The sequence below is a fragment of the Odontesthes bonariensis genome, chromosome 12 (assembly GCF_027942865.1).
Source record: "Odontesthes bonariensis isolate fOdoBon6 chromosome 12, fOdoBon6.hap1, whole genome shotgun sequence".
Lineage (NCBI taxonomy): Eukaryota > Metazoa > Chordata > Actinopteri > Atheriniformes > Atherinopsidae > Odontesthes > Odontesthes bonariensis.
Window position 1 is genome coordinate 26,735,104 of NC_134517.1, and position 22,600 is coordinate 26,757,703.

The 22,600-nt window shown below is 41.1% G+C and overlaps 1 protein-coding gene across 8 annotated transcripts; it reads left to right on the plus strand.

The window, feature by feature from the left end:
- Positions 1-425: 425 nt before the first annotated feature.
- Positions 426-22,422, plus strand: LOC142396802 (LIM and senescent cell antigen-like-containing domain protein 1). 8 transcript variants are annotated; one of them, XM_075479909.1, is made up of 12 exons: positions 6,189-6,250; positions 8,502-8,680; positions 14,818-14,977; positions 16,399-16,465; positions 16,573-16,693; positions 16,807-16,956; positions 17,627-17,777; positions 19,119-19,211; positions 19,570-19,618; positions 19,892-19,967; positions 20,324-20,512; positions 21,418-21,507. In XM_075479909.1, the coding sequence occupies exons 3-11, from the start codon at positions 14,822-14,824 to the stop codon at positions 20,466-20,468; spliced, it is 1,008 nt and encodes a 335-aa protein (XP_075336024.1). In that variant the 5' UTR covers positions 6,189-6,250; positions 8,502-8,680; positions 14,818-14,821; the 3' UTR covers positions 20,469-20,512; positions 21,418-21,507. The 8 variants fall into 8 exon arrangements, with proteins under 8 accessions (XP_075336023.1, XP_075336025.1, XP_075336020.1 ...); XM_075479908.1 differs by lacking the exons at positions 6,189-6,250; positions 8,502-8,680 and adding an exon at positions 426-579; XM_075479910.1 differs by lacking the exons at positions 6,189-6,250; positions 8,502-8,680 and adding an exon at positions 3,879-3,901.
- The last annotated feature ends 178 nt before the right edge of the window (positions 22,423-22,600 follow it).

A 22,600-nucleotide genomic window follows, 5' to 3' on the forward strand; every position in this document is an offset into this window, starting at 1 on the left:
AATGCACAAGAATAGGGAATTGTCCAAAGGGATGATCAAGCTGTTATAGAGGAGTTTTAACAGAGAAAGTGCAGATGTTTCTTAATCCTAACACAACAGATGAAATTATAACTGACAATAAAATGACACATAACATTCATGTGTTAACCTATTTCAAATAAGCCGCAGCTATATGTTTCCATTTAATTTATGAATTATTATTTTTTTGCAGAGTTATTTCTAAGGTGCACGAGTTCAGTTCATTTCACTCCATATCATTTCCGAAAATATTACTCGGAGCAAGTTTCACGGATAGTTACACTTCGTCTGCATCAGACGAGGGCACGAGGCCCCCCAGTCATGGCGTTGAGCTGTTTGAAGGTCTCCAGCGGAAGTGGAATATCGCGTGAAGTGCCGCTGGTGGACAGAGGCGAGGCCGCCCGTATTCGCCATTCTGTGCTGTGGAAACCAACTCTGCAGCTCCACAGTGTATCCCGGACGGTACAACATCTGGACATCTGCGGCAGAGGTCAGAAAAAGCACACTTTCTGGTCCGAGAGAGGGAGAAGTGATGCTCGGCGTTACTGAAATGACGAACGGGTAAGTTGAGTAGTTTAGTGTGTCTCTCGAGGGCATCTTTGCCAGAAAAAGTTAAGAAGTTGGCAGTTTTTCACTGGAGAAAAAAAACGAAAAAAAAAAAAAAACGAAAAAACGTTACACTTTTTTTTGGAGTGTAGTTAGAATGCCTCGCGTGTATTTTGCATGTTTACTCTGAAACTGTGTGTGTGTGTGTTTGAGAATATTGTATGTGTCATGCAGTGTCGCGACGCGAAAACAATTCATTTCTCTGTAGCTGCGATCTGAACTTGACGCTAGCGCCCCCCGGACGTGTTACTGAATGAGGCTTCAGTTCACAGCCTCTGTATGCAGGCTGAAGAGTGGAAAAAAAGGAAAAAAAAAACTAAACACAAGCTCGGGATTGTAGTGAGGCTTTTTTTTTGCAAGACGTCAAACTGACAATAAACTAAAAGCTTTTCTGAATGGACTTAGTTTCGGTGGGAAAGCTTGTGTTTGTTGTGTTTGTACTGTATCACGGTTACAGGTTTCCTCTTTTGAAGGTGTTCCTGTTGTAATACACCAGCGGGCTGGAAATGAATGCGTCCTGCTTTATCCATTACTGCTAATAGTTGCAGCAAACACTGAAAGCACCGCTGTAGCATTTCTTCTGACAAATAACTAAGGGCGCTAACCTGTTGCAAGATTTAAAGACCTTATGACATCATCTGTCAAAGATGATGTCACCTTTTTATTTTTTTTTACCTCGCATGATTTTGCCCATTCAGATGGGCCCACGCTGTGGTAAATGTTAAATGTTAAATGTTGGCGACAGCATCTTGTTGAATCTTCAATACACTATTGTCTTCTTTTGCTCAGAGTTGTAGATGGTTCAAACTTTTGTACAGTTCAAATCTGTCTGACGTATGTAAAACTCCTTATTTGACGTTGCACAAATCAGGCTATTTCCAAAAGTACTGATTATTAGAAATATTTATATGTATACTCACAGAAAGGAGTATTGTATTTGCATCAACCTCATTAAAAAAAAAAAAAAAGAAAGAAAGAAAGAAAATGGGAGTGAGGATGTTCCTCTTTTCTGCAGATCCACCTCCTCCCTGCCCAGGAATGTCCACATAAAGTCATTGGACGGTAGTCGCAGCTTTCCAAACCACTTCCTGACCATCAGCTCCCCATGGGACGCTATTTTGAGCATTTATTTATTTATTTCCCTCCTCACTAGTCTGATTTATGGCCTGGGGTGAATCTATCTTTTATAAAGCCCTCTGGACAGACTTTTCAAGCTGTAAAAGGGTGAGTCTTTGACAGCCACAGGATTGCTGCATTCCCAGTGCATTACATTTTAATCTGATCCCACGCTGTGTTGATACAACCGGAGCTCAGACGAACGTCTCGGCCTCCAGTGTAGACTTGTCCTTGTTTGGAAGCGGTAAGGTTGGGAAGGACTTAACCGTGTGCGTGCTAACTGAATGCATGTGGTCTGAAGAAGTGTGATTGCAAATGCACACGCACACAGGTTGCATTCAGACTTTTGATGTTTTTTTTCTACTTGTGATTTGGTTACATTAAGCCACATGTTTGTTAGCGTATAACATCCAATCCCAGGTGATCACTTCAGACACATTTCAATAACTGGCATAAACCATACGCACATAGACCTGTCCACTTGTGACCAATAACTCTGGGTGCATCTTAGTAGCAGCTGTAAGGTTCATTTGGGATATAGTTTGCTTAAAATGAGTTTTTATTCATAGAATAGAGTCCGAAATGCTATTGTCTTTACAGTTATACCTTGCTTGAGCCATAGAAGCACATTTCTGCTATTTGTTCTCATGGTTATTTTATCATTTTACTTTTCTCCATCCTCATATCATATCTTGTTGTTTGAGGCTGGACAGCTGCATGTCCTTGTCCTCTTCCTGAGTGAAACCACACTGATGAACAGTTACAGCTCTTTGAGATTCCTTTTAATTTTACCCTCTTTCTTGGGAAAAGGAAGTTGCCCAGAATCTAGTAATATTGATGGGAATTTCTTTCATCACTATTGTCCATAATCTGTCACGATTTATCATCATCAAGAGTGCTCCATTTCAGAGTTTCTGTCAGCTGTTTGTATGTAGGATCCTGTCAGTGGGGTCAGCATCACAGACTTGACCCGTAGGTACATTGAGAGTTTTGCTCCTTCTCCAGCACTAATGTATGATACAGCAGCTGCAGAGGCTGCACTGGACCTGACCTCATTGTCCCTTCTCCTATCACCTGTGATCACGGGGTTTGAAGTCCTCCACCTGAGGCAGACTCCCTCCCTCACCCACGGAGAGCAGAGACCCTCAGATACTGAAGTGCTGAACTGCATTCCCCCTGCATCACGTGTGAAGATTCACAGTCAATTAGAAAAAAGAAGTCTCCGCTTTAATATGAGTAGGTTAGTGCCAGTCTTGGAGAAAATGCTGTCTGGCATATTTGTTATTTCTCTTAATAATTTTCCGCCAATCTCAAGTCTTGTGGGTGGACTCGCCTGTGGAATGTGGAAAAGCCACGACCTTTGATGCTTCTCTTATGATCGATAACTCCTTGAGCGAAGCAGAACTGATCATCCAGCACTTTCAGGGGATCCTCGGTGGTAAAATTTCCATCTGTATGTAGAGACGCTTTGAAGTCATTGCAATGCTTTTTCTTTTGTTCTTCATGATGTTTTTTTTTTGTTTGTTTGTTTAAATTTTGTATGTATTTTTCAGATTTGTTACCGAAACAATGTATTGCACAAAGATTTTACTCTACAGAAATGTACAGATGCATGTTCCGCTTTCTTTCCTTTTTTTCCATGACACACAGAGTTGTGTAATCTGTTCAGTGCACACCTATGACTTGAAGAAACATGCACGATATAACAACGGCAGAGTGGGGTTTGGGAGTTTTGGCCCTTTAACTTTTTGCGGAAAGCTGGCAGGAAGCACTCGCAGGTCTGTGAGGATTACTTCACTGTTCGCTCAGTTTGGTAATTGACTCTGACTTCCTCGCACCTCCATCCTCCGCTTTAACTCCTTAAAACTTCATCCATATCCTCCCACCCTGCCTCTGACCTGATGAACGGTCCTAAACCACGCAATCAAGACGACGTTTGCTCGCTGATTGTACACCCGTCAAACTCGTAGAGAGCACTGGCACATAGGCAGGAGTGGACACAACATCCTCTGGCTCACACATGCTGCACTCGCACAGCTGCAAACAGGAAGTGATGTGGCCATGACGACTGAGATAAGTGAAGTGGGAGAGTCTGCAGTGACAGCAAATAGGACTTGAGAAACAGCCAAATACATCCTCACTATAGTTCGACGGAATTTTGGTAAGACGTGTTTAGTTATTTGTTTACGTTTTCCTTGTAATTCTTGTAAGAAATATAGGGACACAGCTCCATTTCTTGGCTCATGTATGAACTGTATTAACATGTTATTTAAATTTTTTTCTTTAGAATGCATTTGAAATCTTGTGCTGCGGCCCAGCACTGGGACCGTTATTCATACTTCCTCTTATGTGAGTCAGTGATGGCATAACTCGATTTATAGTTATAATGTGTGTTCATTACAGCTGAATAACAGCAATACAATACTTGAGTAAATGAAAACAGCAGATGGGAAATAAAACTTGATGTGACTAGAATGTAAAGTTTATATTAGTTGTTTCAAATATAGAAAAAAGTATCAAGAGTCGGTAGTCAAGGCAAAATGTGGCATTTTATTAATCACACTGTCAGTTTGCTCAGACATGAGACGTTTCAGTTGAAATACTAGCTGTAATACCAGTGCTATCCACACGGTGGCAGCATATTCGTAGTTGAGCTGGGGCTGTGGGCTTCCCCACAGACAAAAATAGGAATAAGATTCTTCCCACTTGACTTTGCTAAAATCCCTATATGCTTATGGGAATCTCATGATAATTTATAATTGATAATTTGATCTTCCAGACACTCACTTTGTTATCCATAGCCAAATAATGGGGGTGGGACGTCAGAATATACTCAAAACTTTAAAATGGGTTTGTCAGAAGGAATTCAGGAGTGTCAAACTCATGGAAAGTGGCCGTTACAAGATGGGTGTTTTCTTTTTTTGTAGTTTTGTGGCTTTTGGTTGTTTTCTTTGTTGTTGTTCAGAGATTCTTACTGGTTGCTTTCACTCTTTGTACTTAACTTCAGTAGCTCATCCCCACTTCAGGATGTGCAGCTGACACTAAAATTCAGCATTCACACTCTTCACTTGTGAGACTCTATGTGAGCTTCTCTGAGACATGTGGAATGCTGAACAGGTCAAGGCAAGCTGCCGAAGGTGAATCCGTGTGGTGCAAACTGTCGACTGTGGGCACATACTTGTTTGTACAGACCAAGATGATACATGGTGTCAGCCATTACAAATTCCACGGCCATCTATCACCATAAAGTTTGCTTCCCCCTATCTGTAATGATGGGTTTATTTGATATTCACAATGTCAACTTGATTAATCACACAAAAAAAAGCAGATTGTGACGATTTTAAGTGGCATTTTCTTACTTTTGAAGCCAGTTCTTATGAATAGAAGTAATATTTTAAAAGATTAAATGGGATCTTCCATCAGTCTTAACATAAACAAAATATGCACTCAGCTCAGTTTTTCGATCCCGACACCCACCGTCAGCTGACGTTTGCCCTCACACCATCTAACCAATCCTGTCCCGGCTTCGACAGCGTCGCAACCTTGTTGTTTTCATCCGAGCACGTCCACGAGACGAACTTTGCGTTTTGTGTCTGTCAGAGAAGAGCGCTTGTTCCCACATAATGCTGTGATGAATTATTCATAGACTGACATTCTTATTTAATAATGCTGTGTTGTGTCTGTTGGGGAAAAAAAACATCAGTTTACAAAAGATGAACGCATGACTGAAACCAAGATATGGAAACTGCTGAGTTCAGCTTTGTTTGCATTGTTTTTTCCCCGTGCCCTGTCACACCTCACTGTTTTCATGTCAGCTGATCATCGTTTAAAAGTGAAGCATTTGCACAAGGGATTAGTTTAAGCTTCTATTGTGAGAAGACAAACACAATACAGAAAGCTACCAACAACCCATCTTTGTATATTTTTGTGATTATATTAAGTGTTGTCGCCCTACTGTTTCTGTTTGCCCTCCCTCCTCTCTGTCACATGTTTTTGTTTTGAACAGAACAATGTGGCACAGAGAAGTAGGAGGCAAACAGAAACAGTAGGGGCAAAGGCCACAGAAAGCAACGAGTCTCTTCTCCTTTTTCCCCCCCGATGCATTCCCCTTCTACCTGCTCCAGAAGAAGGAGGAGCAAGAAGCAGTTGATAGGTGTGCGGGCAGAGAGACCACACCTCTGTACGCTTCTTACCACAAAGGTGATAGCCCTGGAGGTGTGTTTGAGAGAGAGAGAGAGAGAGAGAGAGAGAGAGAGAGGGAGAGCAACACACAGCTGAACATTTTCATTTGGGTCCAACATTAACACCCACTCTTGTTGGAGTATGAGTATTGCTGGACTGAGCAGTCACAGCTGACAAGAAGTAGGAAGGAAGGAAGGAAGGAAGGAAGGGAGAAAAGCAGAGGGGACATGAACTCTTTAAGGCTGAAAGAGTTGTCAAACTCAGACTTGTACAGAAGAAGACAAGAGAGACCAGACAGCTATGGCAGCCTGGCAAGGGACAGTGTCAGGTGAGTGGGCCTTTGTGAGGCTTCATTAAGACTGTGTTTGAGAAATGTTGATTCATTCTTCACTGCCGCTTGTTGCTAATATGTTACTTGCTGTTTTACTGCTCCCTCTGTTGTTGATATTTGGCCGATATCCAAGTATTTCTCTCAAAAATGGATCACTTTTGCACTACATGCTTTATGGACTATTATCGACAGTGTCTTCCACTGTGGTCCATTTACGGTGCATAGTTGTCTAAGTTGCCTCTTTTTTTCACGATTTGACCGGTAATAATAATAAGAAAAACAAATAAAAGAACACTTTTGGAGTTGGTTCGTTGGTTATTAGCTGGATATCATCAGCTGTAGCAGATTCACACTCCTGCATGAAAAAAATCTGAAAAGTTTTGTTTGTGTTGCCAAAAAAGCTCAGAAGAATCCCTGAAGATAAGTCCAGACCTGTGTGGTGGGTTGTGATAAGCGCAGATAAGGGTGAATGTTGTTGATTATTTGATCAGTAAAGACTGCAGCTGATGGTTGAAATCCTCTGAGTTGCATGAGTAATATAAACAGACTTTTGCAACATTAGTTTTCACAAAATGATAACATCAGTCCTCTTTCACCACACCTCTAACTGTCTTTTTTAATTTGTGAGTGTGTGTGTGTGTGTGTGTGAGATCCTGAAGTGGTTAGAGGAATGTTGCAATGTGAGGAATGTGGACAGAAAAAAGGATCTTTTGCATGAGCAGTGTCCCCAGTCAGCCCACAAACACCTCATTTCTTAGGTCCCCATTCCTACGTTTTGGAGAGGAGATGATATCTCACCTAACATCATCACTGTGTCGAACAGTTCTCTCAAATTTAAATGTACCATCTTAGGAAACTGAGACAAGTAATTCTGGTCGTACATTATTTGAGTGAACACCAGTTGAAGCAGTAAACGGCGAGACTTTATTAAACCATAGATGGAGCAAAAGGGAAGATCAATGAAAACCGCTTTAATAGTGTAAAACGTGGAGCATATTGCGTATAAAACAATGCCGAAGTGGTGAGTCCGAAAATGTACGCTGATTCAGATTTAGCATCAGGATAACTTTTAAAACAACACATTTTAACCAGCATTGGTAGAAAACTAGCAGGCTCTCATGCACACAGCTGACATTTTTAAGCAATATTTTTATTCTTAAAAATGCTTTTTTGTCTCAACTTTTTTCCGAAAAATGCAGCAAAGGTCTATTTATCTGATTTCTTCTTCACTGAAGCTACGCTGAACGCTTTAGTTTGACGCGCAGACTCCAGCAAAGCCTCCGCAGGTGACGTGTGCAGGTGTGAGGCTCGATGCTCGACGTGTCTGTGTCAGTCTGCGCTTAGATTTCCAAAAGTGCTATTTGCCGGGTTCACTGTGTTGGAGTTTCTTTGTGAGTTAAGTTGACTGTAAACAAAACAAAAATTCCTGGTCCTAGCTCCAGTTCTGTGGACACTTGAGTTTAATGCTAAGCAGGCACTTAAACTGACATTTCTGTAAAACAGAAAAGAGGAAGGACACCGGAGTAGATCGTGTGCACTCCCAGTGAACTGACTGAGTGCTTAGAGTTGAAAAAGAACACGTTGCATGCAAAAGCATACACCTAACGATGTCACAACGTGTGCATGTGAATGAAAATAGTATGTTTTCATCAATTTAATCATTGCACGGTTTTAACCGAGGCGCTGATCTGATAGTAAAGGGACAGAAATGAGGACGTACAAACATGCTGCTTAGTGCACTCTGGGCTGCATGTTTTTCCTGCTCTGGACAGTTAAGTGTGTCCGGACCGTTGCTAACAGAGGTCAAAATGTCCCCCAGGACCAAAGTTACAGAACAATAGAAATGTTCGCCGTGTTTGCACAGTCATGGAATCGGTGTGTCTTTCAGTTTGTGTACATTTGTACAACACGTGTTAGCGTACATACACCTGAAGATTTGCCAAGTGAAAAACAGCCCTCATGTCTGTGTTGCCATGGTTGTTGTTGACACTGCTTAGTACGGTGTGTGACCAGGGTGTGTTTGATTTCTATCTCATGCGTGAGTCCATTAAGCTAACAGAATTTCTGCTGTTTGTTTGCATTTTTGGCCCTACACATAAACGTTTACAGCATTGTGATATTATATCTGGCATCAGCTGTTTGATTTATCTAAGCTTTACACATATAAAGGTGATGACTGATCCTTAAAAAAAAAAAAAAAAAGAAATAGACAGAACTGTGGGTTGTTTTTCTAAATTTTTCCTACCAGGGAAGCAGCCAGGCCTTTGACTCTTCACTGAAACAGGACACTGTCTTTCCTACGTCATTTCCAAAGTTTGGCTTTAGTGACCTGACCTGTGACCCTTCCACTGACTTTTAAAGGCCCCTGAAGGAAGTCTCAAAATCCTGCAGAGGGAGCACACCAGAGATGAGCTGACTGCTGCTCAGGTCGACATTCATATCAACACTCTCTCTGTATCTGTCTTCATCCCACATGGAGAGTGTAAGAATTTCAATGCTGAACTTGTTGACATTATGATGTCATGGACCTTTTTGAAGCTTTTATTTTGCAGTGAAACTCCTTAGAGTACCAAGTTAAAACTGAGGCCCCTAGCTTTAGCACAGGCTGACTCAACGTTTTCAAACTGCACTATTTAAGCCCATTTTCTCCACCCTCTCTTTAGCACGGCTGGCACTATGGTGAGAATATTCACATGAACAATGGGCCTTTTTCTGTGTCCGAGTGGACGCCGGAGAATTGACAACTTCTCAAGCTGGCATGTTAGGGTGGAACACCCTGCAAAGAGTCTACAGTAATCAAGAGGAGAGTTTCCTGTTGAGCACCCGCCCTCTGTCCATTGTACCCTCGTCACTCAGCCACTGGTTCCCAGTGGCTGAGTTCCCTCACCGAGCATATAACTTTTAATGCAGACCCTGTTCTGTTTTGAAAAGGCTGCGTGGGCTAAATGCTGCATGGTGATATGTTCCGTGCATGTTCGGACGCTTTTTCAAAAGTAAAAAAAAAAAAAAAGTGAGATTGAGTGACAGACGCCTTTTCCAGGTTTTCAGTGACAAAATCGGACACCAATTAAAATGTCTCATAACTGGTAAGATTTGGTGATGAATCTGGGATTTCAGTTCATGATGGAAATGAATTATTCTACTCTAGCCAGTTTAGTGGTCCCTTTCGGAGCTGGCCCCTCTGTATACAAAACCTTTTACACACATATACTCATGCATTTACACACACACAGACACAAAACGGCAGCTGCCAGCACCTAGTTTGGAGTTGAGGCTCCACTGGCTGTCTATTTGTAGAGTGGAGTCATGAAGACTGTTTTACTGAAGAGACATGTTTCAGTTGGACTTAAACACATGAGTCTAGGACTTGGCCATGTTGACTCTAGCTTTTATTACTAATCCCTTTATTTCTGCAGGATTGAAATAGCAGCTGTTTTCCGATATGAGCATCGGATTTGTTTGCCTCACTTGAGTGTATTTCCAGAATCTGGCCTGGTGTTGTTTTGATGTTTTGGGAAGTGGTGATTAATTTGAGGAGCCAGTTGAATGTGACCACATAAAGGGCTATCATTTACCCAGAAGAGAGACAGACAGATTTGGGGTTTGAAGGCATGTGTAAGCTTACAAATTTCAAGGATTAGCTTATATTCGTAGTTGTTGGTCCAAATGGCTTCAGAAATATGTGTTAAATTGATATTTCGAGCTGTTGTGTTAAATACTATACTGTGTTACCAATATGTCAGAAAGGTTTGAATCAAACCCAGGAATAAGCAGACCTTAACTAATCACATAATATTGTTCACAAGAAGGGGTTTATAAGTGTATGTGGGAATGGTGAATGTGAAGTGAAAGTGTGCAAAGATCCCAAAAGCCAAACATGTCACTTGTCACATGCCAAACTCTATTTTGAATGCCCTGCTTTGTAGGTGAATGTTCAACATTAATCCCACATTGTTCTGTTCCTGTTATTGATTTCGGACTCCTTCAGCTTTTCTCTTTGGCTGTGCGACATTCCCCCTTTGTGCATTACTGATCCCGACACACAAAGACTTCCAACTGTTCAACACACGCAAAGAAGGATTGAGAACATTAGGAGATAGTAAGCAAAGACTGTATATGTGAGTGGTACAAAGCATTTGAAAATCATAGCGAGGGTCTACGTGTTTATCTGCGTATGGGGGTGAGGTTGGGGGTGTGTTTCCGTGGCGACACAGTGACCTCTGTCTGGACAAGAGTCGGGCTGGGCTCTTCAGTTTCAGTAACCTGCCCAAGAATAGACAGCAAGTGTGACGGGAGGGGAGGCTGGGAGTTTGTTTGAGAGAAAAAGAGAGAGTTGATGGGGGAATGCGAGAAAGAGGGAGTGTGTCCGTTAGAGACGGGGTGTGTGTGTGTGTGTGTGTGCGTGTGTGTGTGTGTGTGTGTGTGTGTGTGTGTGTGTGTGTGTGTGTGTGTGTGCGAGAGAGAGAGAGAGAAAGACGGTGGGAGGGCGAGAACTCCCAGCACAGACTGATCGGCTCTCTGACTTGTAATGTGGATTACAGCTTCCACTGCCTGCCGCATTCCCATGACTGGAAACCAACTCTGAACCATCACAGAGGATTGTTACCGGAGCGCAAGGAGTCCTGATAGCAGTCACTTTGTGCAAGTTTTGTACAGATTTCCGGGATTAACTCGGACTGTTTTAGAGATGAACGGCCGTGCCCTGCCACCGTCAATACCTGAGGATGGCGAAGCCCCAGATCACATTCGTCACGGAGAGATGAACGGCTACCACCAGAGGCTTCAGAGTGGCGATGGCGGAGAGGCTGAGGTCCCCGTGTCCAAGTCCCAAAGGCGAAAGAGTGATGTCAAAGTCTACAAGGAGTTTTGTGACTTTTATGCTCGCTTGTAAGTAGTGGACAAAAGCAAAAATATGCTGTTGTTTCTTGTGGCATAGAAATGGTTTTGAAAGCTTTAGCTTTGTGAAATTACTGCTGGAGCCTCGATATGCGATCACTATTATTATAATACGATGTCTCACCAGAGAAAGGTTTTGCTCATCAGCTTGTCAGGCATACAATTAGATCTTACTCACCTCACTGTGGTATCTCTGAGGGACTATCATCAAGCATGGGTAGGAACATGACTTATGAGTTGATTCATGGCTTGGATGTACTATGATTAATGGCCAGAGATTTTTCCATCCAATGAAATCCGATCTGATATCAAGAATTGTCTCTGATGTGCCAGTTAAACTGATGCCAGTTAAGAAAAAATGGTACGTTATAGTGGGAGTGTGCTTTAAGGAATTCAGTCTGCTTGTTCACTGACATGGTGTTAGTGTGTTAACTCAGGGCTGACTGCAGTGTTACAGAATGTGAAGAATTCTCATCTGCCTGAAGCTGAGTCTTACCAGCCAGTTTGATTAGCCCAAGCTGCCGTAGGTGCCATGTTTGTGCAGGGATCGCTGTGAGCGCTACAGGAGAGTACGCACAGGAAGGGCTATTTTTGTGCCAAGGGGGGAGTTGTTATGCAAAGTAGAATATGCCAGCTGGCATTTGAAGTATGTGTGCTTGAGAGACAGGATGGCTAAATATACATAATGTATTTTTGACCGATATGGGTTCATCATACTGTGTAGAAAAGCAAGGACACACGGTCACGCACGGAATACTGTGCGATTTGGGCTCTGTGTGACAATAAACAGCGAAAAATGAAAGAAAGGGCAACCAGGAGACAACAATGGCATGATAAAGTTTGAGTCCTCTCAGTCATTTAAGAAAGGTCATTAATGGACTGTTTGATGCTTGGTCGCCTCAGAGTTTTGCAGTGATGCAAAAATGAGGAACCGAAGATAAGTGGAGACCAGAGAGGGTACAGAAGGCATTCATAGCACAACTGATAGTCTGCATCCTGTCCCTTTTGGGACAACCAGACTCCTTTTATAGTCAAAGGCCAGCACAGTTGGGTTCAAAGGGGAGCCATATGTGGGATTCAAAAGACATCTTCCTCTGCTGCCTTTTAATGTCTTTTTTTTTTATAGCTGATCTGTAAAAAGAAAGAAAAAATGTCTTTTAAGACACCATTTGAAGTTGGTGAGGGATCGTGTTCTTCACACACTCCACCAACTGATCTCTTCAGTCGATGACCTCTCTAAGTGCAGATATCTGAATGAATAGTTCCGGATGTTGTGCTGACTTTGTCCAGCTGATCCCATGTGTGAATTGAGCAGGTAAACTGTCTGTTGTGTGTGTGTGTGTGTGTGTGTGTGTGTTTTCTTACACTTTTCATTTTTTTTCCCACTCCATCGTTGAAACTGCAGTTACATGCAAATCCATGTAGTGTTTACACACTACTCGGTATCAAAACACTCATCAGTATCGATATGTTGGGAACCTGTTGTAACAAGACCCTGCAGGATCTGAGGCACACTTTTTGCATCCTGTATGCACTTCCCAGGTGCCTCTCCGGTGTATTTACATTAATGTGTCAGACAGGTTCATGCTGCCTACCTGCATGCATGTCAAAGGACAGCTGTGGGCCGTTCCTAAACGGATTCAGATGTATGAGAACAGCTTGTGGGTCAGACTTAACAGGAAAAAAAAAAGCAAGAGAGAATTGGAAGTTTTTTGAGGAAAACCTGTTTTGTTCTAAGTCTACAACCTTTTTAGGCTTGCCTTTGAATCAGGGTGTTGGAAACAGATAGGAGGGTGGAAATGCCGAAGGAATGTATCACTTCCTCCCACAAATCCTTCAGACAGGGCAGGGCTGAGTGTGTTTGATATCAGTCCAGAAAGGGTATATGAAACAATATGTATTTGATAAGCCTCCGAACATCTTGTTCCAATATGTTCTTTTTAAGGGACCCACCATTTACCCACCCCCCTCTTATGTGGTGTGTAACACTGAGGATATTAAATGGAGAAAAGGCATTTTTAAGGATTATGACTTGTTTAAAAAAACTTAGAAACTAATTTAGTTAAAATGAACAGATGGCATCACTCCCTAAAGATCCACGTAGTCTGTGCTTGCGTTTGTGCGTTGCCTAGATACAGTGTGGTACTCCGGCCGTTAAAAGAAAGCATCAAAGTCAGGATTGTCCCTTCGTTACTCCTTCTTTGGCATTTTTCCTATCAACATTTCCATCTGCAACATGTTTCACCTACTCTGAGTTTGTGCACTTTTAAAAAGTGCTGTTATTCAGGGCAGTGGAAGGAGTATCTACTCGTTTTTTATTTGCATGATGCCGTTTTGGGATTCCTGCTCCGGATCACGGAGGCCCTGTCACAGAGATAGAGTTTGTGATTTACATGTTAATGAATGATCATGTTCGAGAGAATTGTTTGATAATGTGTGCATCCATTTCAATAAATCCATGCTGGTTGCAAACATCCTGGTCCATTTATGAGCAGTGCTCACATGGCTCAGAATCCCAAACCCTGTTAGCAGCTGTAAAAACTAGATGCTGTAAATATGGACTGACTGGTTTATATTCCAGCTGATGTGTTGCACATTTCTTTTTCTCCACAGATTTATTTAGTTTGTGGAAATGTGCAATTTGTCTCCAGATTAGACAACTTTGCTTTTGACTTTGGAAATAAGAGGCAGATGCCAGTGAGTGTTTTAATAGTTGTGGACAGGGTTTCTGCAGCACCTTTCTTTCTTGCACTGTTCACTTACACAAATTAAGTCAATTTCAAATGCCGTGTTTTTCTGTAACATTGTCTATAACTCATTTGTAAATGTGAGTGCGGGCTGTTAAGGTTTGTAATGAAGTACTTTTGTACTTTTGCTGAGATCTCACCTCTATTTTCCACTGTTAGACTAAATTAGGCCCATTGAACTATTACAGGTATGCTTTGCAGTGAGGCTGGTGGAATCAGGTTCACACCTTGTTTCTCACGTCATGGTAACAGCTGGAAGATTTACTCAGTAAAATGAGACAGCAGAGTAGGAAAATGTGATGCAAGAGGTTATAAACTCACAGAAACAATCGTTCGGGTTTATTTTGGCTCTGGTTATCAGGGCGTGGAGGCCGCTGAGGTGGGAAATCTTTGTGTTCTCAGACTGAAGGTACTTGTGATCCATTCAAATATGTACAAACAAGGTTTTATATGATCTTAAAGAAAAACCCTGGGGTATTCTAAGAAGTAATAGTTGCACAAAGAAGGAAAACTAGACACTTGGAGTTATATAAAATATTGCAGTTACATTTAGTTGGCTCTGACCTGACCCTGCTTGTTGTCCTTCTTAGAAGAGTAGGACAAAATAAAATTAAATGAAAGAAACTAGTGAAAACAGTCTTCTCACTGTAATGCCTCTGCTAGACATTTCAAATGGAGGGTCAGCCAATTAAAACCAGTTAACTGTGAATAAATATGAGTAATTAAGAATACTATATGACATAATAGGAAAAAAATGTGAAAGTATACCGACTATATGACTTATTTACATTGAATATATACAATCACTGAACTGAACTGCTGTGTTTCAGTGACTTTGATCGACTCTCCGATTTTCATTTCACTCTTTTGCTTTCACATGTACGCTTTAACCCCATTTCTTTGTTTTTTTGTTTTTCTCAGCAACATGGCCAACGCGCTGGCCAACGCCATGTGTGAGCGCTGCAAGAGTGGCTTCGCCCCGGCAGAGAAGATCGTGAACAGCAACGGGGAACTTTACCACGAGCAGTGCTTTGTCTGTGCCCAGTGTTTCCAACAGTTCCCAGAGGGGCTGTTCTATGAGGTACACTCTTTTCTTTAATAAACTACTAAAAAGGTGCATGACACAGTTAGTCACCGGTTTAAACGCACCTTGAGGCCAGTGGATTATGATAAACACCTGTTGGTCTGAAGACACCACACAGTGCAGCTCCTGTCTGAACTACTGATTTTCGATTACAGGATTCTGTTAATGCACCTCTATTGAATAAACAGTTTGTCCAACTGAAAAGAAAAAAGAACTGTGAGCACACCCTTAATGCAGTATTGAATAATTAGAAGCCCTCTTCCAGTAAACTGTCCATTCACTGTCCTTGAAATGAAGCCGGATGTTTCTCCGATAAGTCCCGGATAACCCGAGGCTCTTAGTTTGCTCAGTGAGAGGTGTCTTTATGGCTCTAATCAATATAAACGCCAGAGTCAGAGATATTAATCTCATTTCCCAACTGTATGTATTTCTATGAATACACAGTGAACTGAATATTTCCCATCATCTCTCTATTTGTTTCACAAAACCACAGGAAATAATTTCTGCCTGGGGCTATAAAGCTATAAAACTCCAGCCTCTGACGGTTTTAACCGAATGAGCAATAAGTTATTATGTGTACACACACACTTAGTGTGTGTGTATACATTAAAATGTACTATTTTCTGCTTGGTTGTTCTATTTTCTTGTTATTTTTTATTATTACTTTGATGATTACTATTTTTGATTATTACATGCTGTAGTTGTGGAATTGTAGTGTTTTTAATGTGTGCAATTCTATTCTTAATATGACTACTGTTACTTCTGATATCTCCAGCAGAGCATGTGGCAGAAGAAGGATTAATAAAGTACATCTGAATCTGATATTCATGTTGATAAGTTGCAAGTCAGAGTCTATAGATTCAAATATAAATCTCCGCAGTTGCAATTGTTTTCAGGGTCATAAAAATGTCATAAAAATCTTTATAGACCGTACCAGTCAAATGTCTGACTTTTAACCTGTGCTGTAGTTTGTTTAGGGAAATTTACTTCTCGTCTGTCTCTTGGGCCCAGCTTTACCTGATTTGTTCTACAAGACAACAAGATTTATTTATTTTTTTAATCTTTTGCTCACCTAGTTGAATTATGGTATAAATCTTAAAATACTACGCTGTGGACAGCTGTAAGTTCAGTCTGTTTTATTTCTGTCGCACATTAAAACACAAAAAACTTTGGCCATTCGAGTTCCATGGACGCCGTTCTTTGCTTCTCACTCAGATCCATCCCTTGTTACATCCACCTTTCATTACAGTCTTTGGACTGAATCTGTTCACACACGGGCAACGAAAGTCTTTAATAGATGCAGATTGCAAAAATACCTTCAAAATGTCCACGAATAACTATGTACGATAACTTGTGGTGAATCTGAATATTTGACAAGTTGTGATGTTCTAAATACTTGTATTCTGTTGCATCAACAGTTTGAAGGAAGGAAGTACTGTGAACATGACTTCCAGATGCTGTTTGCTCCTTGTTGTCACCAGTGTGGTGAGGACATCTATTTTTCTTCATTTAAGTCGTATAAGAACAGGAACTAGAGTTTCTGACCTGTGAACTAACGAGAAGTATGATGTAAACTTCTGCTTTTCTCTCAGGTGAGTTCATTATTGGACGTGTGATCAAGGCAATGAACAACAGTTGGCATCCGGACTGTTTCTGCTGTGACATCTGCCAGGCTGTGCTCGCAGATGTTGGATTTGTTAAAAATGCTGGACGGTCAGTCCTGTTAGAATCCCTCACCTTCATGTCACTGCTGATATGTGATCAATTCAAATCGGATGGTTTTTGTTGTTCTGCCTGACACATTGTCTTTGTGTCTTTCCCATCAGGCACTTGTGTCGTCCGTGCCACAACAAAGAGAAAGCTCGGGGCCTTGGAAAGTACATCTGTCAGAAGTGTCATGCCATTATTGAGGAGCAGCCTCTGCTCTTCAAGAACGACCCCTACCATCCTGACCACTTCAACTGCAACAACTGCGGGTAAACCAGCATCCACATACCCGACCACCTGCGTCAGCATCAGAAAGGATGTTTAGCGCAAAGCAAGTTAGAAGGCTGAATGTCACAGCGGATGGGGGATTTATTGGGTTGTGAATATAATGAAATGGCTAACCCTGGAGGCATGCTTAGGTTGTTTTGCCAAGAAACTCACATTTATATGTCAGTATCGGCAGCTCAAGTACACCAGGATTTAGAGGGAGATTACCTATGATTGTGTGATTTCTCTTGTTCTATCTTGTCCTCACGCATTACATCTCCAAAATAAATCTTTTCCAAGTGTTTAGTCCGTAAAGAATTACACATTTAGAACAAATACCCAACAGCAATTTCCTTCCGTTACAAAACAATGGACTAAAGACCTAATGTTGCTCTCTGCTGGACAAACGATGTTATTGTAGGCGTAGGCACCAGAGTAAGAGTCTCTGTGTGTCCTATGTTTTCTTTTTAATTTTCTTTCTTAACAGTATGATGCAGATGCATTAGAAAACTTGTATATTTTTCATGTTTGTAAAAAACAGTAAACATGGAACCAGTTACCATTCACTGTGATTAAACCACCTGTTAACTGACAATAGTTGCTAATAATTATAATAATTGCTTGTTACGTTAACCGTGTTCACTTATATATTTATTACCTGTTCCTCTGCAGTAAGGAGCTGACGGCCGATGCCAGGGAGCTGAAGGGAGAACTCTACTGTCTCCCCTGCCATGACAAAATGGGTGTGCCCATCTGCGGGGCCTGTAGGAGACCCATCGAGGGCCGCGTGGTCAATGCCATGGGCAAGCAGTGGCATGTGGAGGTGCGATTTTTAAACTGTAAATTTCAGTGTGTTCATCTGTTGGCGACTCTTATCTTTTTTTTAAATGATGTATTTTCTATGTTGTTTGAAAGTCTGTTTATTTGAGCTCATGATTATTGCCGTAGTGTTTTTTTTTTTTTTTTTTTTTTTTTTTTTTTTACCCCTTAAAATGTTCCATATGTCTGATTCGTATATTGACAAGCTTTATCTTTCTAGTTAGGTTCAGCACTCATTATCTGTTAGTCTCTTTGTTATTTTATTTTTCATCTTTTCTTCTGTCTTTTCTTATTTGAAGTCCATCTTCCTGTTTTCCATTCTCCACATGTAGCATCATGTGTGCACTGTGTGTGAGCGCCCCTTTCAGGGCCACCCATTTTATGAACGAGGCGGGCGCGGCTATTGTGAGAGACACTTTGATATGGTGAGGGGATCAAGGATCAGCGTGACGTCGATTGCTGCCCCGTCTCCTTGCCTGGCTTCAGTCTACCAGCCTCCATACAAGAGTCGCACTAGTGTACAAGTTCACTGGTCGGTCCATTAATTAAATAGTGCTGACAAATGCCCAGCTCACATTATTTTTGTGAAGCCATATCATATTCTCACAAAGTTCCGTGAAATAGGTTTCTTTGTTCCACATTTAGAATTTACAAAACCTGAGCTGCTTTACAATAAGATCAATTCCTTTTTTTTTTTTAAATTTCAATCTTATTTTTTCTGACAATCTGAAATAATAGCAATAAGTTATTTTACAAAAACTGACTTTAAGGTTTCCTATGAGTGACGTAAATAGGAAATTTAATAAGGTTCGATTTATATGTTGATCTTAAACGTAAATGTAAAATAAAGTATGTTCCATAGAGCACAATCGGAGTGTTTATAAGTTACCACAATAGAATTCAGGGGAAATTTCTCTTTTAATCTGAGTGTAAAAATTGTCAAATCAAAGCAGAAAGACCTGGTGGAAGATGCCTCGAGCCGAAATCTGCTTTTATAACTCAGAGTTAGTGTATCTTTTCTATGTATTGTGTCCTCATACACAAACGTTTTGTCACTCAAAAATGATATCTGATAAACTGAATTTTTTTTGCCTTGCCATGTCATGCATTTAAATCCTCTCATGACTGTCGGGAGGATTAGCACACGCTGTTGAGGTCACCACTTTGCCCACCCTCTGTATGGACGCAGTAACAGGACATCTGTACGGAACTGATCTGCTTGTGGTCTGACCTGATAATGTCTGAGCCAGGCTGTGCTGCTGCCTGTTACACAGTCTGAGTGTGATGACAAAACTGACTGATAGCTGTGCTAACCATGTGTGCTTGGCCTTGGGTTTGCTTGCAGCATTTTGTGTGTGCTAAGTGTGAGAAACCCTTCCTGGGACACCGTCACTACGAGCGCAAGGGCCTGGCCTACTGTGAAACACACTACAACCAGGTACAGATCAATATGTTATGGATATATTAATACAAGACAACATGCACTGCCATCAGCATAGCAGCTTTTGATTACAGTGGGAGTTATAATTAGCATGACTTATTTAAAAATGTTTATGTTGATAACTCATTTGCAGTAAACTTCAGTATTTCTGTCATTTATTCAGTCAATGTAATGACTCCACCTAGTGTTGGAAAGCTAGATGAAGGAGTTTTTGCTGTTTGAACTCCGGTGAAAGTTTACAGATGCCTTGTCGTCTGCGTGTTGTTTGAGCCGTGATGAGGGCTGATAAGATGGAGCCGGTAGGACTTTGGACTTCTTTGCTAACTTTCTATTTCTCTCCCCTAATCACACTCAGCTGTTTGGAGATGTGTGCTACCACTGCAATCGTGTCATTGAAGGAGACGGTGAGAAAACATATTTTTAGAAAACATGCGTAGTTTTTAGAAGAAGTGTATATTCTGCAGCTCTACTGATGTCATCACTCATAAGAGTTCTTCTAAGTTCTCACTTTAACTTCATATTGATTCACTTATGAATTCCGTGAGGAGTTCTTGATTATAAGAATAATTATAAGAAGCGCACCATTTAGGTGAAATCATGTGATGATTATCTGCAGAACTGCCTCTTGTGACTGTAATCGTGGTTTTTTTGGGGGTTTTTTTGTCTTTTTTCCTCAGTGGTGTCGGCCCTTAACAAGGCTTGGTGTGTCAACTGTTTCGCCTGCTCTACCTGTAACACCAAGCTCACCCTCAAGTAAGTCACAGTGTGTTGTGAGTTTTACAGTTATTGTAATGCTCATAGTTTACATCATTAGATTTTCTGAATCGGTCTGTATTGTTGTTATATATCCGTGTTTTCCTTACATGCTCTGCCATGTATCTTTCACAACTGCCTCACTTCTGAGACTGTTTGCTGCTGTTAACTGTTTCTCAGTCTTATTCTCTTCCTGATTCTCACTTTTCTTCTCCTTGTTTCTCTGTGCACCATCTGTCCACCCATACCATCTTTACTCTTGTCATTCTGTTTCTCTTCCTCCTCTCCATCTACCTCTCCTCTCTTCCTCCTCCCTCGCACCTCTCTCCATCTCTCCCTACTCCCTGCTCTGTCAGGGAAAAGTTTGTGGAGGTGGATCTGAAGCCGGTGTGCAAACACTGCTATGAGCGCCTACCTGATGACATGAAACGCCGGCTGGCCAAGCGCGAACGTGACTCAAAAGACAAGAAGAAGAAATTATTGATACCCATGTGTCTGTGACCCTCTCTTTCTCTTTTCTCCTCACTTCAGCTGTTCCTCCCTTGGTCAGTTTTCATCTTCTTTGTTGACCATTTCTCTTTGGTTTAGTGTTTTTTTTTAATTTCCCATGCCATCTTTTTTAGAAGGTTTAGTAGGTGAACAGAAACTAATACAACACATCTGAAGTGGTCTAACACTGAAAATGTTTCAGCACGTAACCACCTCTGAGCAGGAAATGGCGATCAGGATTTAAGCTGGCACTTGCTATACAAACAGGAAAATCAGATCAATCACAGGCTAAAGGGGAGGCTTTGTTTCTTGGTTCTCCCAGTCTGTCTGGTCTAAGGAGTAAAGACATAATCACTTCCGGCAGCTTTCTGGTCTCGGCTGAGGAAAAACAGTGGGTTCTCTGGGTATGACGCGGTCCAGGCAGTGTTGGCACGATATGGAAGGGAATCTCGTTAAGAGGCAGCAGAAGGGAAGTGTTTAAAGGGTTTGCTAACGTTTTAGAAGAAATTAGGAATTTTAATCTTTATGTAGATCTACGACTAGTGCGTAGAGTTGTTCAGGTAACTTTTTTTTACAAGCAAAAAAAGCCTAAAATTATAACCATCTTGTACAGAGAAGAAAACAAAAAATGAAAACATTTGTGTTGCGCTCGAGGCCGAAGACAGAGCGTGAGATTGGTACATGATGATGGGATGTAAAAATGCAGCCAGAAAAATATCCTATATATAAACGTGTGAGCTGTTAGTACCTTGTAGAATACATAGAAAATAAACATGCTGCACAACAAGACCAGAGCGCAATTACATGATCTTTCACAAAAACTGACATGTTGCCAAATTCAATCCAGCAAGTTATCAAACCATTTGTCACACCAACAGATGTATCATTAGCACAGACCTGTAGATAGTTTGAGTGTCGAGATCTAACTTCCAGTTTACAACTGCTCCTCTTTTCCCTGCAGGAACAAGTTTGTGGAGTTTGACATGAAGCCCGTGTGTAAGAAGTGCTATGAGAAGTTCCCCCTGGAGCTGAAGAAAAGGCTGAAGAAGCTGTCTGAGACTGTTGCACGAAAGTAAATGCACAGTGAGCAGCTGGAGAGGATCAAATGACACGGTGAGGTGGCTATGCTCGTGCCCACCATTGAGAGTCATTTCAGATAGAACTGGTGTGTTTTTGTTGTTACATTTAGGTTTTATTATTTTAATGGAACACTTTACTAATAGCCCACTCATTCACTGCTGGAAAGCGCTAAGCCTGGATTTCATATTCCTGAAACTGATGGCACGACAGTCTGATCGTAGGTTGGTTTGTCAGGAGATTTAACTTCAACCTGTTGAGTGCCTTTTGCTCAAATGCTGCACTATATATTTTTCATATATTCGCTTATGTCACTGCTAAATATATAATATGTACAAATAGAAACATGTGATGATGGTCCTGTATTTAATAACGTTTGAGCTTTAAGACACGTGGAAGTAAAATGACACAGAAACTGTCCTTGAAAAGGTGTTCAACTTGTCTTGTGATGCCAAAAAAAAATCAAATTTCCCATTTGATGAATGTTACCGCTACATTTCTGTAATACCTAAGTGAACTGAAGAAAGTTGTATTGTGTTACATTTACATTGAATGTGTATATAAACCCTAAATGTTTTGCTTTCTTCCAAAATGTTATGTACAATGAGTATGTATTTTTTCTTTAATCATGCAAAACCGCTTCATTTAGTTCTTTAAAGTTAGAATTTCTTTTTGCATCCATACTTTCACGCTGTTGTACTACATGTTACAATAATGGATTTGTGTACCACATGTTGGATAGCCTTATCAAAGCGTGTCCCAGATATGTGGCACATCTCTGTGCAAACAGGTATATCCTGCTATTTAGTCACCAATTTTTATGGTTCAAATGTACGAACAAAAAATAATCGAAAACGGCCCTGAAATAAATCTCTGTTTTGTAATGGTGGATTTCTTTTTCCTTCCATTCATTTTTTCGCTACAATACACACATGAAGAGCAGCAGAAAAACAGAACCCAGGCCTGCTGCAGTCCAATTCAACACTTTATCTGCAGCTTTAGAGATTTGATTGTGTTGGAACTCCCCCTCTCCCTGATGGGGTGTCAACTCTGTTGGGTTGCAGCGT

What these genes read in the sequence shown, in the direction of transcription:
- LOC142396802 (XM_075479903.1), top strand. Translation starts at nt 10,941, where the DNA reads ATGAACGGCCGTGCCCTGCCACCGTCAATACCTGAGGATGGCGAAGCC. An exon ending in GCAAGCAGTGGCATGTGGAG is followed by an intron (nt 17,778 to 18,105) that starts GTGCGATTTTTA and finishes CTCCACATGTAG; the next exon opens with CATCATGTGTGCACTGTGTG. An exon ending in AACACCAAGCTCACCCTCAA is followed by an intron (nt 19,968 to 20,323) that starts GTAAGTCACAGT and finishes CTGCTCTGTCAG; the next exon opens with GGAAAAGTTTGTGGAGGTGG.